General features: G+C 36.4%; 1 protein-coding gene across 2 annotated transcripts in view; it reads right to left on the bottom strand.

The window, feature by feature from the left end:
* Nucleotides 1-4,050: 4,050 nt before the first annotated feature.
* The window catches only part of ntrk1 (neurotrophic tyrosine kinase, receptor, type 1), a 28,107-nt gene continuing 12,905 nt past the window's right edge, over nt 4,051-19,252 (bottom strand). For both annotated transcript variants that reach the window (XM_079894959.1, XM_079894960.1), the window contains 8 exons: nt 18,719-18,774; nt 18,526-18,628; nt 16,014-16,178; nt 15,788-15,918; nt 14,602-14,774; nt 10,414-10,654; nt 9,955-10,113; nt 4,051-7,754 (listed from right to left, as the gene is read on the bottom strand). In XM_079894959.1, the coding sequence (XP_079751085.1) occupies nt 7,569-7,754; nt 9,955-10,113; nt 10,414-10,654; nt 14,602-14,774; nt 15,788-15,918; nt 16,014-16,178; nt 18,526-18,628; nt 18,719-18,774 (1,214 nt within the window). In that variant the 3' untranslated portion in view covers nt 4,051-7,568. The remainder of the gene's footprint in view (nt 7,755-9,954; nt 10,114-10,413; nt 10,655-14,601; nt 14,775-15,787; nt 15,919-16,013; nt 16,179-18,525; nt 18,629-18,718; nt 18,775-19,252) is intronic.

The following is a 19,252-nucleotide window of genomic DNA, read 5'->3' as shown; positions in this document are numbered from 1 at the left end:
TGTTGTAAAAACTCTTTGGTGATTCTCAGACACCAGATCGATCAACGACATCAAAGCAGATGGGACATTCTTTAAAACGTCTTCTTCATTCGGGTTCGGACAGCGTGAGGGAGCGCAATAATGACAGCATTTTAGCAGATTTATTTTGGCCTAAAGCAATTGTTTACATCGCGAGACCTGATATCACGCGAGACTTCCTGACACGGCGGCCGGCGGCCCGCCGGCTCAAAGTTGCAAGTGCGTATTTTCCGCTCACGGGCACCAGGGGGGTGCGAAACGACCACCATTCAACCCAAAATAAGTAATATAACCATTCCAATGACTCCGAAGCTGTTCAGTTAAGGTAAAAAAAGTTACTTAGTTCACCTTTAAGTTCCGTCGTTATCAGCATAGTTCAACGAATCGGTGTGTCCCGAAACCATCGTTCCAACGAACAGCATCGCAAACTTGTGTGGGTGGAACGACAGCTCTCGACCTGTGGTTAGAAGCATAGTTTCTAGTTTGCATGACATGTGGACTTATTAAATCCTTATCTTAAGTCAAAGAAGCAAGCTGACAACAATCAATATTTTATTTAGAATACATACAAATGTAATTTACGTATTTTATTTTGTCAAGAGATTTAATCGTCGTTCTTGAATAGTGCGCATGTGCGAACGACCTTATACGCCAGAGAAACGAGGGCGCCACCATCTTTAGAATATTGTCTTTTAACTTCCGTTTTTGCGGTCGCTCTGTATATTTCGGCGCTGCTGTCCAGGAGTAATTAGCTTTTGAAGTGGATTTACTTAATGTAAAGTAAACGAAAGTTATCATGAGGACTGTAATGTTTAAAGCAGATGACTTAACAAATGCCAGTCGACCGGGAAGATTTTAAAACGAGCCGTTAATTAAACACGCAAAATCACTGTGAAAATTAGACCGGAAGTCAAAAGACAACGAGCGCAGCGCTGAAAAGGGGCGGGGCTACATAAGGTCTATAGAGCTGGTAAGTCCCGCCCCTTCCGCTAACCCCACTGGACCTCTAGGTTGAAAAATCGTCAATGCAAGTGAATGGGAGAAAATAATTATTTTCTGGTCCCGTTTGAATTGTGCCATGAATGTGAACATATGTTGTCTGTGAATTTTTAATATAATTTTTCATGTAAAGAATGCTACAATTTAGCGGGTAGAAGTTTGATACGGTTAGACTTTGTGTGAGAGCACTTTGTGAACTACAACTCTTCGCTGCTTTCGACGCGTTTGAAACGTCACCACCACTCGCACACGGACACTAGCTCACGGATCCCGCTAAACATGGTTGTGTCTTTGGTGCACTTCACCGCCTTCTTTCAGGGAGAGGACAAAATCGTTGAGGTTGGCGAAAACCACGGGTAAGTCAACTTTATGGGGTGACGTCACATAGGCGACATGTAGTCTTTCTCGTTATGTCTTTTCCACAACTGCTAGCTGAAGAATCATACCATATACTGTCAAACTCGTAACATGAAAAATTATATAAAAAATTCACAGACAACGTATGTTCACATTCATGGCACAATTCAAACGGGACCAGAAAATAATTATTTTCTCCCATTCACTTGCATTGACGATTTTTCAACCTAGAGGTCCACTTGGGGTTTTACGGATGGGCGGGACTTACCAGCTCTATAGCCTTCCTAAGAACGAGCCTATGAATCTGGAAATTAAGCAAAATAACTGAGAAAAATGAGAAATAGTCCTCAGATACCATTTCTGTAGCCTGATTTATAGCAAAACATCTAGCATTAATTCGATCTCAAAACAGATTCATTAAAAGAAGTTATTACTCCATCACCTGACATAAACGACCAATTTGCGGCAATATGGTTTCGGGAAACAGTCGTGACTAAGTTGATTTCTTCAATGATGCATCATACTATAGTAGTTAAGCAGCGAGTTACGCCGTGTTTCGGGAAACGCATCCCAGGACAGGAGTAACTTAGGCCTACAGAAACTTATCAACGCTGCCCTGCGACTTTGATTAATAAAATAGCTTCGCCACTGAATCGCTAAACTAAATGTCTCAGTAAGGAGGATGTAACATTGCTGTTTTTGAAGTAATTAAACTCGACAGCTCCATTGTCGGTAGACAGAGAACCTGCACTGATTGAGGTAATAAACACGCAGGCAATTCTCTCTCTCTCTCTCTCTCTCTCTCTCTCTCTCTCTCTCTCTCTCTCTCTCTCTAATTAATTCAAATGATGCTATAATTAATTTAAAGAAATATAATCTTACCACACACAACTACTAGATCTTTTTTTTTCTTTTCTTTTTTTTTGTCTACTGAAATTTCTCTGAAAGATATTTTTGCAGTGTTTCGTCAGCAGAACAATCCAAAAACATTAAATAACAGTACAACCCAGTGAAGAAATGTATGTCTATCCCTCACAGACTCACTTTGATTCCTGTTAAGAATCAAAATGTCGCTGATGTGAATAAGGTCTATTAGGCTGATGAGAAAAGTCAAATTCAAATTATAGAATAGATAGGCCTTTAGTTCCTGTCCTGGATGCTGACTGGTCAAATCAGTGTTTCGGGTAAACAAGATCTATATGACTTCAGAAGGCTTAGAATACTGTATAGATCTTTTATTTTTATTTTTATGATTGAATAGGTTTTTCTGTTTAAAGATTGACAACTGTCACTCTCCACATATGTGTAAAAATCTGTATGAACATTTCTCTTTTGTTTGTGAAAATAACGTTAGAAATAACGTTAACCTAAATAGTGACAGAATTTTCATTTTGGTTGAACTGTCCCTTTAATTGTGCATCACAAGTCATTTTAGTGTCTGAGGCAGGAATACACAGACTGCCTGGAAAAGGGGTGAAATGGAATAGTGGTCCAGACACAAATGACCCGTGAGAATTGAGTTTAGGCACCGCAGAGGCAGCGATACCATTACCCAGAATGCATTACAGTTCTCTAGAGTCTCTGAGCTGAGGCAAAATAAATGTGTGGAAGCGATAGTAGGCCTATGTTGCCCCCCTTAATACAGATGTACTGTGATAAGTGTTTGGCTTTCTTACAAAATCACCCAGATATGTTCAGCACAGCATTCGTGAATAGCTGATTTGTTGTCAAATGTTTACAGATGCTACATTTTAATTGAATGAAACCATTGCCTCTTTCAGGCTATGGTACAGTATGTTCGTGGATGTATCTGTGTTGTAATCTGTATTAGTACTGAGGTTTCAGCTTCACCTCCATCTGTCACCTTCTTCCAGCATCTCTTCTGTCCATCTGTTGGTTTCTGTAAAGATCCTCTTTATATCTCATCACCTCTGCCATGTTATTTGCACTCTCAGTTATGTCAGAAAAATCAGACCTTTTATACAAAGGATTAATGTTATTAATTTGGGTAACACTTTTACAACAAGGTATCATTTGTTAACATAAGTTAATGCATTAGCTTGCTAACATGAACTAACAGTGAGCAATAGATTTTTAAAAACATTTAATAATCTTTGTTAGTAAAATGTTAGTAAAAATTGAATTGTTCATGTTAGTTCACAGTGCATTAACAAATGTTCTCAAATACAACTTTGGATTTTAAAAACGTACTAATAAATGTTGAAATTACCATTGACTAATACTAATAAAATGTTGTAGAATTATTGTTTATTGCCAATTCATGTTAACTAATATAGTTAACTAATGTTAACAAATAAAACCTTATTGTAAAAACCCAAATTTGATTATTTAATTAGAAACCTAGAAATAGTGCAGAATCTCAAGTATTTCTTCATTTTACATCATTTCTTGGTTTTAAATAAAAAAATATATATATTCAGTTAATTTCCAGGTCTGAATGAGATTTTGAATCCCACATTTTCAGTGTAGCCTCTGATTTCTGAGCGTCATATAATGTAAAATTAGTTTTACATAAAAACAATAGAAATAGAAGTATGTTTGCGGATTGATATGGCTGATATCAACTAAATTTGCATTTATGAATAAATATAGCATAATGTGAACATCATGCAGCAATAATGTGAGATAAAAAATGAGATTATGACATATTAGAATAAAATCAAGTTTAATACAGCTACTGTACATTGTCCATCAACAAAGTCAAAACAAAGTCTATCCAAATTGTTATATATATATTTGTACAATGAAACAAATGATAGTATGGCTGTCAGATGCTGATGCTCTCTGACTGTTATTGATGTTAAAGGAATATTTAGCTGTAAACCAGTTGTTTAATAACCAGGCATTGAAATATAGACTTGTATTTGTGAAATATTTTAAAACACTAGGTAAGATAAGGGTTTAATAAAAATAGAAAATCAATAAAAGAAAATAATGTAATTCAGTCACTAGATTATGTACAAGAGGCACAGCCAGTGAGTAAAAATGATGCACCCATTAATAAAATAATAAAATGGTAACGCGTGACCACTGTAGATTAACATGCTGTATGATAAATTAATATTTGATTGATTGATTGATCTATGCCCTTGCACCAGTATTATCATGCTGGGATTCTGGCTGTGTTCGGAATTGCATACTAGCACACTGCTCTTATGGTTTCTACAGCATGTGGTTCAATGGTTGTTAGTCACATGGCAATTACAGCTCAAAATACAAGGCCATAACTGACAGCACATGAGCAAAGATGGCATCATGCATGTTGTGTACTTACAGACCGGCATGCTCTGGCTGAGCCATTGAGATGAATGGGAATGCTCATGGAAAGCAGGTGTTATAGTTATTATAACACAAAATGTTATAAAAAATAATTAAGGCAAGATACTACAAGACAGAACCAGTGTTTTTCCAAGCTCTGGTCAATTTCAACATAACCTCATGGCAATTCGTAATTATTTTATGTTTTGGTGAATTGGTGGCTAATTCGTATGAATTCGTACAATCTCATTCGTATGTTTTCGTATGATCTGCTGACGCCCCAGTGGTGGTTGGGTTTATGGGTAGGGTTAAGGGAGAAGAAAATCTTACATTTTTGTATGCTTTGCATCGTGCAAATTCATCCAAAATCACCACATTGTACTGTGAGATTGGGTTTCCAGTTAAGATTTTGGGATATTTTGCTTTATGGGTTCAGTTCAGTCCCAAAATCGTACCTGGAAACCCAATCTCACTGTACAATGTGGTGATTTTGTATGAATTTGTACGATGCGAAGCATACAAAAATGTAAGATTTTCTCCTCCCTTAACTCTACCCATAAATATTAATATCCCAATACGTATATTTTGCTCTCGTAACTTGTCGTCTTCAGATAAGTGAAAAGAAAACATACAAAATTTACATTTAAGTGTTTATTTTTATTATACTTTATCTATTTTGATATTTAAATTAAATGTATTTAAAATACTTTTTCTTCTGCAATCTCCACTTGAGTTGCACTACATCCACCAAACTTTACAGTTTTATTCCTATCTATATTCTGAATGATTTTACAGATTTCAGTATATGAATAATTTTTTTTCTGGCTGTTGACAGTATTTTCGGATTTATTGAGTTATTCAAGAGATATCCAAAATCCCTTCTGTAAAAACCTATAACTCAAATCAACAAAATTAAACAATTTTGAACTCGGCTTTATCAAATGTTCATATTTCTGTTTTGGAAAGCATAACATTTCATAAAACTGGTAATACAAAACAATTGTCTTTGGGTATGTTTACTTGACAATGTACAAAAAACTGAAAAGTTTTTCCCTTGCTTTTTTCGCATACAGATGACAACATTGTCAAAACAATTCCCGTTCACACTGATTCACGAAAATGATAAATAAAAAAAAACCTCTGTATTCTGCTGCTAGGCCAGTAGTTGGCGATGTCACTGTGTAAAGAAACACTACATGCCTATAAACCTTATGAAGCCCCGCCCCTTTTCAGCGCTGCACTCATTGTCTTTTGACTTCCGGTCTGTATTTCCACAGCGATCGTGCGTATTTATGAATGAACGGCTCGTTTTAAAATCTTCCCGGTCTATTGACATTTGTTAAGACATCTGCTTTAAACATTACAATCCTCATGATAACTTTCGTTAATTTTACATTAAGTATATCCACTTCACCAGCTAATTACTCCTGGACAGCAATGCCATAGAAATATACAGAGCGACCACAAAAACGAAGGTTCAAAGACAATATTCTCAAGATGGCTGCGCCCTCGTTTCTCTGGTGCATAAGGTCTATAGAATGAACATGTAATGCGTGTGCACATGATGTCACAGTTTTCACAAATTCACGATTCTGTAGTTTACACTGACTGTAGCGGTATCATTTTCAAAAACCCGATTCCAAAAGCTTGCGTTTTCAGGCCGCCAAAACGCCATTGTCGTGTAAATGAACGGCAAAAACTTTCGCTTTTACTAGAAAACGATGTTGTGTAAACAGCCCCTTAATGTACTGTTATTAATAAACTTGGGAAAGAATGGTGATATCTATTGTTTACAATGACCATATTCACCTGTAGTGTCTTGCCTAAAGCATGCAATTCATGTGACAAACTACTGCTTGAAAATTGTACAGTTCCATAAAACATACTGTTTGGATTAAAAAATAGTATGCAGTATGTTAGTACTACATTCCGTACGCAGCCCGTGAGTTTCCACTGTTGTTGTGTAGTTGCTGGCCTTGCTGATGCTTCTGATTTAGGAAATAAAGCAGAACTCTGGAGCCATAACAGGAAGTTGCTGTTAAACATTGAGAGATGTACAATACATGCATGTGAATATCACGCATAACATGTTGATGTAATATATTCATAATCGCAAGACATTGAAAAGAAATGCAGTCAGCTTGGCACAACGTGGAAATCAACAACTAAAGAGTGTTTGTTTTGGGGGCACATTATTTAGAAACTGCACATGATGGTTAAAGGTGAAGTATGTAATGTGTGTGCCATTAAAGCAGCAAATCCTAAAATAATGACCAGGAGTTATATTACAGAAACTTCCTATCTTTATTCTTGACTTAAGATTTTAAAACATTCTGTTTACTAAGTTAGAATGATTCTGTAATACAGGCCCTGGTTTTCACTTTACCCATCTCCCATTGGTCAGACAAAACAGTAAGTCCCTCCCCCAAACTCACGCCATTGGTTGAGGAACTGTTGTTGGGTCAGCCTGGGCGGAATGCTCAAATAAACAGAGCCACCGTTTTTACATTTATGGGGAAATAAGCCTAAAATGTCTTGAATATTAATCTGAAAATGACACACTTCACCTTTAATGAACTTTAATTACAAGACCTTGACAACAGTATCCTTATATAGAAAATCTAGTGTCTCTTCAGGGTTGAGTCATGAAGATCCATGAGCAATTTCCATTAATGCATGTTCAAAGGATCCACTGTCCATTTACTCAGTCCATTTCAAATTTAAACACATGGACACAATCTTACACGTTTAGTGGATTAAACGTCGTACACATCAACAAACACCGCAAAAACGTTCATACTGCACATCTGAGACAGTTTGTGAATTCTGTCTGTCCTCAACCCACCATTATTTCCTCCTCAGCCCAAACAACCTGCCATCAGAAGCATGTCTTTTCCGTGCAGGACCATGTGCTGCTACTCCAGGATGTCCAGATAGACTGGCGGGCTCTTGACGAGGGCCACGAGGCGGTTGTAGATGTCCTTGATGACGAGCCTCTGCTGTGGTTCTCTCTGCCAGCAGCCCTGCATGAGGAGGTGCACTTCCTTTGGGCAGGTACGTGGCCGTTCAAGCTCTCGTCCCTGCGTGATACACTCAATGGCCTGGAAAGAGAGGAAATATTTCATATTTACAATGAGATAATTGCCAAAAATGGTTAAGATGGTTATAGTGGTATTTTAATCTGCAGGGTATTATTCAATATTTGTAATATTTAATATATATTATGCCTATAATATATTAATCCATTATATATGTTTTTATTGTTTTTATTATTATTGTTAAATTATTGTATATATATATATATATATATATATATGTGTGTATATGTATGTATGTATATATATATATATATATATTGTTTTAATTGTTATATCGTATTTTATTATTATTTGATTTTACATATATGTTTATTTTTTTATTATTATTATTGTGTTTTTTTCCTGTCCACTTTTAATGTTAATAATTCAAAAAAATTGTGCACAAAAATCATTCATGAATTGATAAAATGATTTTTATTTTGGATATATTATATATATTTAATTATTTTCTGAACTGAATTATTATTATAAATCAATATATATAATTATATACAGTATATTGTAATACTTTCAAAGGGGTCACATAACAGACACTTAAACGTAATTATTAATAATTAATTAATAATAATCACTAAGATATTACAATTATAATTGAATAATTATTTTGTATGTATTTTATGACCCCTTCAAAAGCACACACACACACTCATAGCATACATTTATATATGATTATTAAAAATTGTAATTTTAATATTTTTAAATTATTGTTAATTGTAAAGTCTTCACAAAAAACATTTATTATTTAAAACATATTTTCTACCTTCTCTTTGACATTTTGAATTAAACTTCCCTTTTTTGCAGCTTTACCTTTAAAATTCCAACACAAGCTATATATCGAATAGAGATTGTTGACATGTAAATGTGGGCAGTCATGTAATAAATGTATTCAGATGTTCAGAACGGGCCGTTCCTGTAGCTTTGTGTCAATAATGCTCTTTAATTTAGTGTGAAGGAATTTTTCAGTTCTATTACAGCACGTTTTCGTAGTGCATTATGTACACATGTATTTCAATAAAAAGAAATCAAAGAAAATTTGATTTCTCATGATATGACCCCTTTTACTCCATTTTCTACAGGCAGTAGCTGCCTGTAAAGAATCACTTTCTTTTCTCCATGGCTATTCCTGGTGGCTATTTAAAACGCCAGTGACTTCAAACCCTTATAGCATTGCCTCTTAATCAAATGAGGTGAAGAGACTGTCAGCACCACACAACATCATTCTGAAATGGGCTTTCAATCACTGCAATAAATTAACAAAAATTCACATTGACCCCTCTGAAAGTCTGGCACCCTCTTTCCTCGCAGATGGAAAGTCACGAACGATCCGTCTCTGTCCTGTACAATTAGGCTCCCGATAATTAGCTGTGTCCATCATGGCTCGGGAAGGATTAGGTTAACAAGGTTAAACAACGTCGGCCCAAGGCGAAGATGAGGTTTAATTGGATTAAAATCGAGTCGGCGGGAAAGTGATCTACCTCTCTGTTGAAAGAAGAGAGGCCTCTCCAGCGTAATAGTGCAGTTGTGGTCACACCAGAGTCCACTTTTTGGTGCCTAATCTGAGAGGTCTGGATCACTCTGGAACCGAAAAAATCTATTGATCTTCTCGTTCATAAGTGCTTAAGAGCACAGTCTGATCCAGTCCAAAATGGATGTTCACATCACGATGAAGGTTGGGAATAGCTCTGTCTGTTTGCTTTAGCTCACTGACCAGCACTGATGCCATCCGACAGCCTAAATCACTTCTGCCATTGCAGGTAAACATTACAGGAGTCATTTACTGCCAAATGAAGGTCTTGACTGCCACTTTTGGTCAATTTAATGCATCCTTATTGCACAAAACTATCAATTTCTCTCAAAAAAAAAATCTTACTTGAACCCAAACTTTTGAATGGTAGTGCAACTTTGATTGAAAAATAAAATGTGCAAAATAGCATTGCTTACTATTTTTATCCTTAAAAATACTAAAAGAATCATGATTAATTAGATCAATCGGAACCACAATTATTACATTTCTGATTTCCATCCATATACAGGAACCACTTGAGGGTAAATGATGACAGAATTGTAATTTTCAGGTAAACTTTTCCTTTAAAATCTTTTTTGTGGTTGTATTGTTTTAAACGCTCAACAGTGGATAAGTTTGACATTTAAATAGGTACAATTATGCAGCCATGAATGGTTGACATTATATGTGGCACTGTACCTCACTGTTGGATAGCTGATACCACGGTTGTTTGCCGTAGGTGAAGATTTCCCAAAGGACCACTCCAAAGCTCCAGATGTCACTCTCCGTGGTGAACTTCCTGTACATGATGCTTTCTGGCGGCATCCAGCGAATGGGCAACATCGTCCTCCCACCGACCTGATGGCGTGAACGAGAACAAATTACAATCAGACATCTCTGCTGTTGGTAAATATACAAAAACTTCAAAGGAAAGAAAGGCAAAATCACAATCTCTTTAGTGTCTCAAATGTTTCCGGTTCGTGTCTCAAATGTTTCTCAGATGTCTATGATTTCTCAAATTGTAATCAAATTTGCATATGCCAAAGGTAGAGATCTCAATATGAACGTACTGTAGATATTTCCCACCAAAGACCAATGATCTGTGACTTTTTACAGTTTTTGGAGTAACATCATTGATATTGCTATGAAATGTTTTACCCTGTAGTAATCAGTGCTGTAAATGTCTCTCGACATCCCAAAGTCTCCGATCTTCACCACCAGCCCTTCTCCAACCAAACAGTTCCTGGTGGCCAGATCTCTGTGGACAAAATGAAGGGAAGCGAGGTACACCATGCCCGAGGCGATCTGAGCTGCGATTTGGAGCATCTGAGGAAGGGTCAGCTGACCCATCAGAGGAACCTTCATCTCGTCCAAGATACGAGCATCTGGACCGTGAGCCCTGTACAAACACGACACGCATTATAAGACAGCTGCCTAAAAACATTAACCTGAGAAAAGCATGTTATGTGAAATTTCTACATACATCGATTACCATACTAAATTGTTCTAGATGTTTAGTATACATTCAAAAGCACACTACACTCTCCAAAAGGGTGTTTTCGCAGTGATGCCTAGAAGAACCATTTTTGGTTCCAGAAAGAACCTTTCAGTGAGCAGTTCTCAGTGTGAAGAACATTTTTACATTATAAATATGCACTGTGTGCAATGTAAAGGTTTTATGGATGTGTTTTATGCATCTATGGTTCTTCATGGAATCATAGATGCCAATAAAGAACCTTTATAAGAGTGTATGTGAAATACTGTATCCCACAATGCAATGCAATGCACTCTACTTGATCCTCCACATAGTGCTGCAAAAATTACATATTTTTGCAGACCAGACAAGTTAGCGTGACCCTAGTGTCACATAGCCAGAGACTGACGACAGAAGGTCTGCACTTTATAGCAGCTTTCATTGGCCAAGAGGATGTTTGACTGACATGTAACACAACCATTCACAGTTTATTTTGTTCTGCGTCATGTTTTGTGAAAATGTATCGTTCATATTCCTACAATGGTCTGTAAAATCTTGGACATATTTTAAGGAGTCTATGCCGCAAACTTTACATGCTTCACAAACTTTTGAAAATCCAGCGTTTAGTTGACCCTGATAAGCGCTCACTGTCACAGTTGTAAACACAACGGTTTTCTTCTTCCATGAGGGGGTTTGGCATCATGGTATCAAAAGAATGGACCGTTAAAGAACGCAACACACACGTCTCCTGGACATCCTGTAGAATTCAACCAATCAGATGACTACTTAAAAAATCAGCCGGCGAACTGTGAGGATGAGACTAGCATTAACCTGGTTCCTTCAACAAAAAGGCTAAAGGATTGTTTAAATCGGCTTTTGGATTATTGCAGAAAATAATAATGACATTTAATGTCCCTTACAACCTCTATAGTCCCATCAAGCCACTTGATAGCCTTTTTCAAAACATGCAAAGGTTTTTAGAAAAATTGTGTGGGGTATTATTGATGTATTTTATGTCATTGAATAAAACATGAAAACATCCTGAACTTGTGTTAACCACAGACCTTATTTCAGCCATTTAACAAAAAATCCATTCAAAAATGTTCTGGACGATGGAACTGGAAGCTCAATTATGCAAACTTATTTCCAGGTTTTTGGAGTAATTCCCGCAGTACTTTATTTCCACCATAATAAATTAACTGGAAGTGACAACAACCATAATCTTGGCACACTATTTAATCAAACTGCTTAAAGGCTGGACAATTTTGAGCAAAATTGAATGAAAAGTAAAAAAAAATGTATATTAACAACATAACTGGATGACAACGTGACAACAATGTAGCATGCTACTTTTTATCACTACATTGATTGTATGTTGTTTCACATGCTACTTTTTTCAAATGTTTAAATAGTAGGCAGTATGCAACAAGTATTATGCTAGTATTCTATTCTGAACACAAGCATCCTACACTGAAAAATTCAGGTTCTTTATTGACATCGATGGTTCTGGTTCCATGAAGAACCTTTGACGTGTTTGGAAACTTTCCATTGCACAAAAGGTTATTTTATAGTGGAAAAAGGTCATTAGAGATATGATTATTAAAATATTTTTCACACTAATAAAAAAATAACTTTAAAGAACTGTTCAAGGTTCTTTGGGGAACCAAACTATGGCATCACAGCGAAAACACCCTTTTGGAACCTTTATTTTTAAGGTTGTAGTGGTTAAAAGTCGTTTATAATGCCTTAATTATACTGTTATGCTTTTGAGCAAACTCTAGATTGTAGTAAGTGTACTGTAAATTACATTGGATTAAAAAAAAACATCTGCTAAATGAGAGCACAAGCACCATTGCCTTGCGTGTCAGGCCTCAATGAGCAAACCACTGTCTCCATTCATCCTAATATACGCATGCAAACTCTCTGCCACTCGCTTGCCTTCTTTTCTGCTCTGAGGTTTAGTATGTGATCCCTATTAGTTTAGCAGGCAGGTGGCAGGATGGGGCAGCTGCAACCGAGACTGGAGACACATCCATACACGTGAAAATGCGATTTCCATCTCCCCCTCAAACATTCACTTGTCCCCACTCCCAATCTGGCCCCAGCAACCACCTGGCAAACAGACTGGATCTTTACGCACCGAGACTCAGCTGTGCTGGACATATGGTCAGTCAGTCCCCCATCAGCCACCTCATACTTCAGTGAACTTTACATCTTAATTAAGACTGGAGCATCACAAAGCTGGATCCGCATTTGGGCTCCATCGCTCTTCTACTCAGTTTGGGCATTGGGTTTCAGTAGATGTAGATGGAAATATGGTAAATGAAAGGCTTTGAATTTGATGTAACTTTTCATGTAACATGAAAGCCCAAAAGAAAATGCAGAAAGTTGACTAGCATGCCAGATTAGTTCAGACTAGTATACTAAACTTTCTTGGGTCGAGTGCAGCTTGCATCCTATTTTTCCCAAGCAGGACTTGACATTAACACACACCAAATGCGGGTGTATTTCAGCAGTGGCGTGTAACGCAGTCACTCCTACTAGCCACTTTAACGGGTTGAATTATATATAAAATACTGTATACTTTTTTCAATTGGAACCTTTTAAAAAGGCATCTGAAATAATTATTAATTAATACATTTTTTGATACATATCGTTACTGAAATATGTGACCCTGGATCACAAAACCAGTCACATGTTGCATGTATACAAGGTATATTTGTGGCAATAGCCAACAATACATTGTATGGGTCAAAATTATACATTTTTCTTTTATGCCAAAAATCATTAGGATATTAAGTTAAGATCATGTTCCATGAAGGTTTTTTTTGTAAATTTCCTGCTGTAAATATGTAAAACATTTATTTTTGTGAGTGAATGCAGCACAATCGCCAACATAAATGGACAACTTTAAAGGAGATCCTTAGATTTCAGATTTTCAGATAGTGGTATCCCGGATATCCCAAATATTGTCTTATCCTAACAAACCATACATCATTGGAAATCTTATTTATTCAGCTTTCAGATGATGTAAAAATCTCAATTTCAAAAAATTTACCCATATGGTCCAGGGTCACATATATGAAACACTTCCAATACTCATTTTCCGCAGAATAGATACATGATACCAGCTGAGCTTTCTCTCTCTCTCTCGTCTCTCCGACAGCGAGTTAACACACAAACCCGCCTCCATTCACTCACTCGTTTTATTTTAATCCAGATGAATATTGTGTTACAGGACTTGAACTTCGCATCATTTTCTCATTCCCGTAGATTTTGTGCTCTCGCCCAAAGTGTGCATGCATAAAGCCGCCTCTCAGAACTAAATTGAGTTATTTTTCGCTGCTTATTGCACTTAAACAATCAAACACATACGTAATAATGTAAAAGAAATGCCGGTTTTGGCGGGTATTCATGTAAACACAGTCGGTCATTTTTTAAATGAACGTAAACATTTGAGAAAGAAAACAGATGTGTAAGAGTATAATGGATCCGTGCGACAGGTCTTAAAGTGACAGCAAATAATGGGATAATATTAAAAATATCTATATGGCAGTTTTTCCCCATGGTATCGATGCCAAAGGCCAGTGAAAATGCTGGGTGGCTAGTAACTTTGGAAAACCACAAGCCACAGTGGCTGATGAGCAAAAAGGTTAATGTCAAGCCCTGCTGCCAAGTAATTTCCTAGATTCTTTTGGCAAAATGGTCCAAAGAAACAAGTTTGTGTGTTTTTAAGGTTGCCCTAAGACAGCAAATGTGGATAAAAGCTCTGTCTCTAAAGACTCTTTCAGCTGGCCAGTTTCTGACCGCTACACCACTTTGTTGGCACTGTAGTTAATTCGCTGTGAGTGGCTGGTGGTTATTAGACTGACCTTAGAAAGCGGTTGAGGTCTCCGTGTCGCATGTACTCAAACACCATGGCCAGAGGTTCTCCGTCTGTACACACACCGTAGAACCGCACTATGTGTTCATGCTGCAGCACCGTGAGCAGCTCGGCCTCGCGCTGGAAGTCCTGTCGGGTGGACTCGCTGGCAACTTTCAAGGTCTACACATGAAGACAATCAGATGTTCAGTGAACTTACGGTGCTCCAAAAAAAGTATCTGAATACTTACAAGAAAAGCAACAAAGGTAATGCATTCTGGGAAATGAACTTTTTTTAATGTAAATTGCATTTGTAATTTAAATCTGTTTTAATGCTACTTCCTGACATTCCAATTCCAATTCCAATTCTTCATCCAGTTCGCTACTTAAATTTGAATTCAATTAAATTTTGAATGGTGCTCAACTCTGGTTTCATGGTTTGCAACAGTATTATTTATTGATATTTTGTATTTTATTTTATTTTTGGTTTTCATTTAATTTTTTAATTTTTTTGTGGTAATTTTTAGGTAATTTTAATAATTTTGGTGTGCTTATTTGTCATTTTTAATAGTTAAAAAAAAAAAATATTATATTAAATATTTCCATTTAGCTTTGGTTTTAGTGTATTTAGATTTCAGTTTGAGTAATTTTAGTAATTATTTTTGGAATTAATTGAAGTTTTTCATCCATATTTTATTTTGTTTCAGTTAACAAAAATGTTTTAAAATAGTTTTAGTTATCAATAACAACTTTGCTTTGCAAACATTAATTTTCTGTGGTTGTATTGAATGTGGTTTCTAGCTAGTTATCTAGCTTGTTAACATACATTGTGAAAACTTGTGATAGTCTTGGGCAAATCTGGAGGAATTGGTTGAAAATTACTAACCAATCAGTAATGTTTTGCATTGCTTGCCATTGTTCTTGTTCAAATCTGTGTATATGCATATAGCTGCCATGCATGGAGTTAAATATTTTAGCTGTATAATGTAGCTTTTGTTGCAAAAAAAAAAAAAAAAAAAAAAAAAATATATATATATATATAGATATATACAGTATATATATATATATATATATATATATATATATATATATATATATATATATATATAATTATAAAGAAAAATGTAACATTTAATGAAAACATGAAATAACCCTAACCCTAAAAGAAGCCATGATAAGCTAAAGCATGATCATACCTTGATAGCAACCAGCATCTTGTCAGTATCAGGACAAAGGTTGGCACATTCTGCCAGGTAAACCTTGCCAAAAGCTCCTTCACCCAGTTCCCACTTCAAAATAATGTCTTTTCTTTTAATGTTTTGGACACCTGCAAAATACAAAGAAATAATTACTTTAATTTAGTACAAACTGAATCAGCATGCTGAAAGCTTGTGTGCTATCAGGAAATTGTGAGACACTCACACATGTCTTTGTCTTTGATGATGCCACAGAAATACTGCGGGTTTTCCACAAAACTGGACAAGCCAGAATCCAGCGTGCTGTCATCTGAAGATGGAGGACTTGCCCCGAAGTTCATGAAGCGGAGAGACACGGCCAGATCGTCCTCAGTGCCTAGAACAGACGAACCTGTGGACACACGGACAGAAAGTGGTTCCCAAGCAGCTAACAGTGTGTTGTGTTGTATGTACAGTATGTTGTGTTGTATAAAATAAAATTGACAAGTTACTCCAAGCACAAAAAAAGCATCAACAGAATGTTTACTTGATCCGAAGCAAATCACCTCAGTTTTAGGAAGCGGAATTAAATGCAAAGGCCTCTCCTTCAAATCACAAAACCCACTCAAGCTATAACCGCAGAGACCCCAGACTGGGCAGAGAAGAGGAACGCAGGGAATAGAGGGCGAGAGGGGAGGGAGGCAATCAGGTCCACTTAGGCACTTTGTGAGCGGAGCGAGTGGACCTGAAAAGCCTGGCTCCATCACTCTTCTTTAATGGCTGGCTCGCGGCTGGGGCTCCCGATGCTATTTACTTTGCATGCTGTAATTAAGACCTGGCAGCACTTTGCCGAGCTGTTAGGCTGACACTGTACAAAGTTACAGCTTAAAAGAGACCGTATTTCGCTCCCTTATTGTGCGTTACTTAAAAATAACACAATGCCTCATGTGGAACTCATTCCGATTCCAAAATAATAATGGAGAAAGTCATTTTGGCATGTTTTGTCTCCGGCTTTCTTGTTTAGCGATAACATTCTTCCGCTGTTGCGCCTGGTTTGTTTCTGCGATGTGTTTGTTTAGTTCCCTTTCCTTTGAAAGATCTCAAAACATCTTCGTTTGAGGCTTAAACTGATTTAGCTCTCTGATTAAGTGAAAATTGCTCTGTCATTAGCTGGATTTTGGGAGAAATACATATTTATTTTTAATGTAGCACTTTTGACAGATGAAATGATAACATCTCCACTTCACTCATATTAGTAGCCTAGCATACAAAAAAAGAAATAAATACAAATCCTTCAAATGGTGGCCACTATATTTAGATCACATGACCATGTCACATCAGCCAGTAATAAAAAAAGTAAAAATGTTCTATGTTCTAGACATTCTACTAACTAAAGTAACTTTGTCAACTACATGTCAAATAACTCTTATTAGAATATTAGTAGACTGTTAGGTTACGGTTAGAAGAATAAGTTGACATGTACTTTCAAAGTTGCTTAAAGTCAGTAAATGTCTGTTGAGGGACCATCAAAATAAAGTGTTAGCAGATATTAAGAAGACAGTCAGTAATACTCTAATGAGAGTTAGTTGACGTAGTTGAAAAGGTACTAATAGTTAGTAGAATGTCTAAAATGAGCAATCGAAATAACGTTAATTAATCACACAATCCATTTTACTTCCATAATATGACGTACTTTTGAGCAAAATAGGATGTTTAATAAGGAAAAATTAGGGGTGGGGCTTGATTACACATGCCATATTGGATAGTTGGTGGGAAGATTTTGAAAAGTAAAAGGGATGTATAACAGGAAAGTTGTTTCAGAACAGTGCTGAGCAAGGTTTAGGAAGCAAAAATAAGAGTAACATGCACAATTAAAAAAGTAAATGTGGCCGGTTTTGATTTCATGTTGAGACCAGAGACCAGTTTCAGTCTTTTCACAAAGACTGTATATGAAGAGTTCAGGTGCAAAAGCCTCTAAGTGCCATCTGAAATTTTCTTCTAGAAGGATAATTTTTTATCAAGCTTGTATATTTAAGTTCAGTAATTTCACATAAATGACAATTAATAGGTCATTTTCATTGCCATTTAAGTGAAATTACTGAACTTAAATATATGAGCTTGATAAAAATGATCATTCTATAAGAAAATTTCAGATGGCACCTAGAGGCTTTTGCATCTGAACTCTTCATATATACTAAGATGGTGCACTCATATTGCTATGAATGGGAGAAACTGCAGTGTACAATATGGAGGAGTAACACTACAGCTGCTGTTAGAAGCTCTGGTTTCCATTTGAGATAGATTTGAAATATGACATTTAAATGTGAGTTTGGCAAGAATTTTCCCCTTTCAAGTTGGTCTTGCATGCCCGAAATATCTGCCCGGAGGCATTGGAAATATGACTGTCGAGTACCTTGAAAGGGATTTTGGTAATACATAAAAAGTCACCATGAAATGTTAATTACAACATTTTCAAGCAAAACAGGATATTTAATGAGAATGCAGGGTGAGGCTTAATGGGATCCGTCGAGAATTCATTTGATTGTGAAAATGAAAATGAAAACTTCAACCACTAAAGTTTTCATTTTCATTTGATTGTGAAAATGAAAACTTCAGTGGTTGAACAGCGAAAGGGATTTGTAACGAGCTGAAAAGGAAAGTTGTTTCAGAGCAGTACAAAGCAAGGTTTAGGAAGCAAAATGTTTGTTAATATGGAATAACTCGCACAATGAATGTGCATTAAGTAAAGAAGAACTTACGGTGGATGCCGAACTTGGAGTGCTGTCCACATTTATTGATGACAACAACCATGATGAGAAGAAATGTGCACGCAAACACAGCGAGACCCACCGCTACTGACACCTATGAATGTGCAAATGGACAGAATTAGAGCGATAACACTTGTACAAGAATGTAAAAAATAACAGGATGTTGTGATTACTCATCTCGTACCCCAAACACTCTGGTCTCCAGTTTCTCCGTCTCCGTTGATTGGTTGGTGGGAAGTGCTAAGGTTAAAACATTTAATGAAATGTTACTTTATCAACATTGCCAAAAAATATGTATTTTCTTGTTTTCCAGTACAAATATCTAAACATTTTTAAATCAAGATACATTATTAAGTATTATGCCCTTATATAACGTCTGATTTTGTTTTTGTTTTTCATGTTAAATGTTCAAAAACATTATTTTTCACATTCTCCATTGTTGCAGGTCCTCTATTCCCAGTCTGTCAGTAACGCTCTGTTTAGTTCCTGTCTCTATGAAGCCCCTCCTTCTGAAAAGTACAGTACGCTCTGATTAGTCGGCTTGACCAGTGTGTTGTGATTGGCTTACCATAACAGTGAGTTTTAACACACTACTATTATTTTGTGTATGCAATGGGCGGGAATTATTTAAATGCGGAATATTGTGGCATGTTTGTTCCCAGAAGTAAACTCAAGACTAAAATCAAGGTGTTTTAGGGAGTTCAGAAACTGATATAGA

The sequence above is a fragment of the Squalius cephalus genome (genome assembly GCF_949319135.1).
Source record: "Squalius cephalus genome assembly, chromosome: 15".
NCBI lineage: Eukaryota > Metazoa > Chordata > Actinopteri > Cypriniformes > Leuciscidae > Squalius > Squalius cephalus.
Note: the sequence above shows the minus strand (reverse complement) of the source record. Positions and strands in the feature narration are given on the sequence as shown.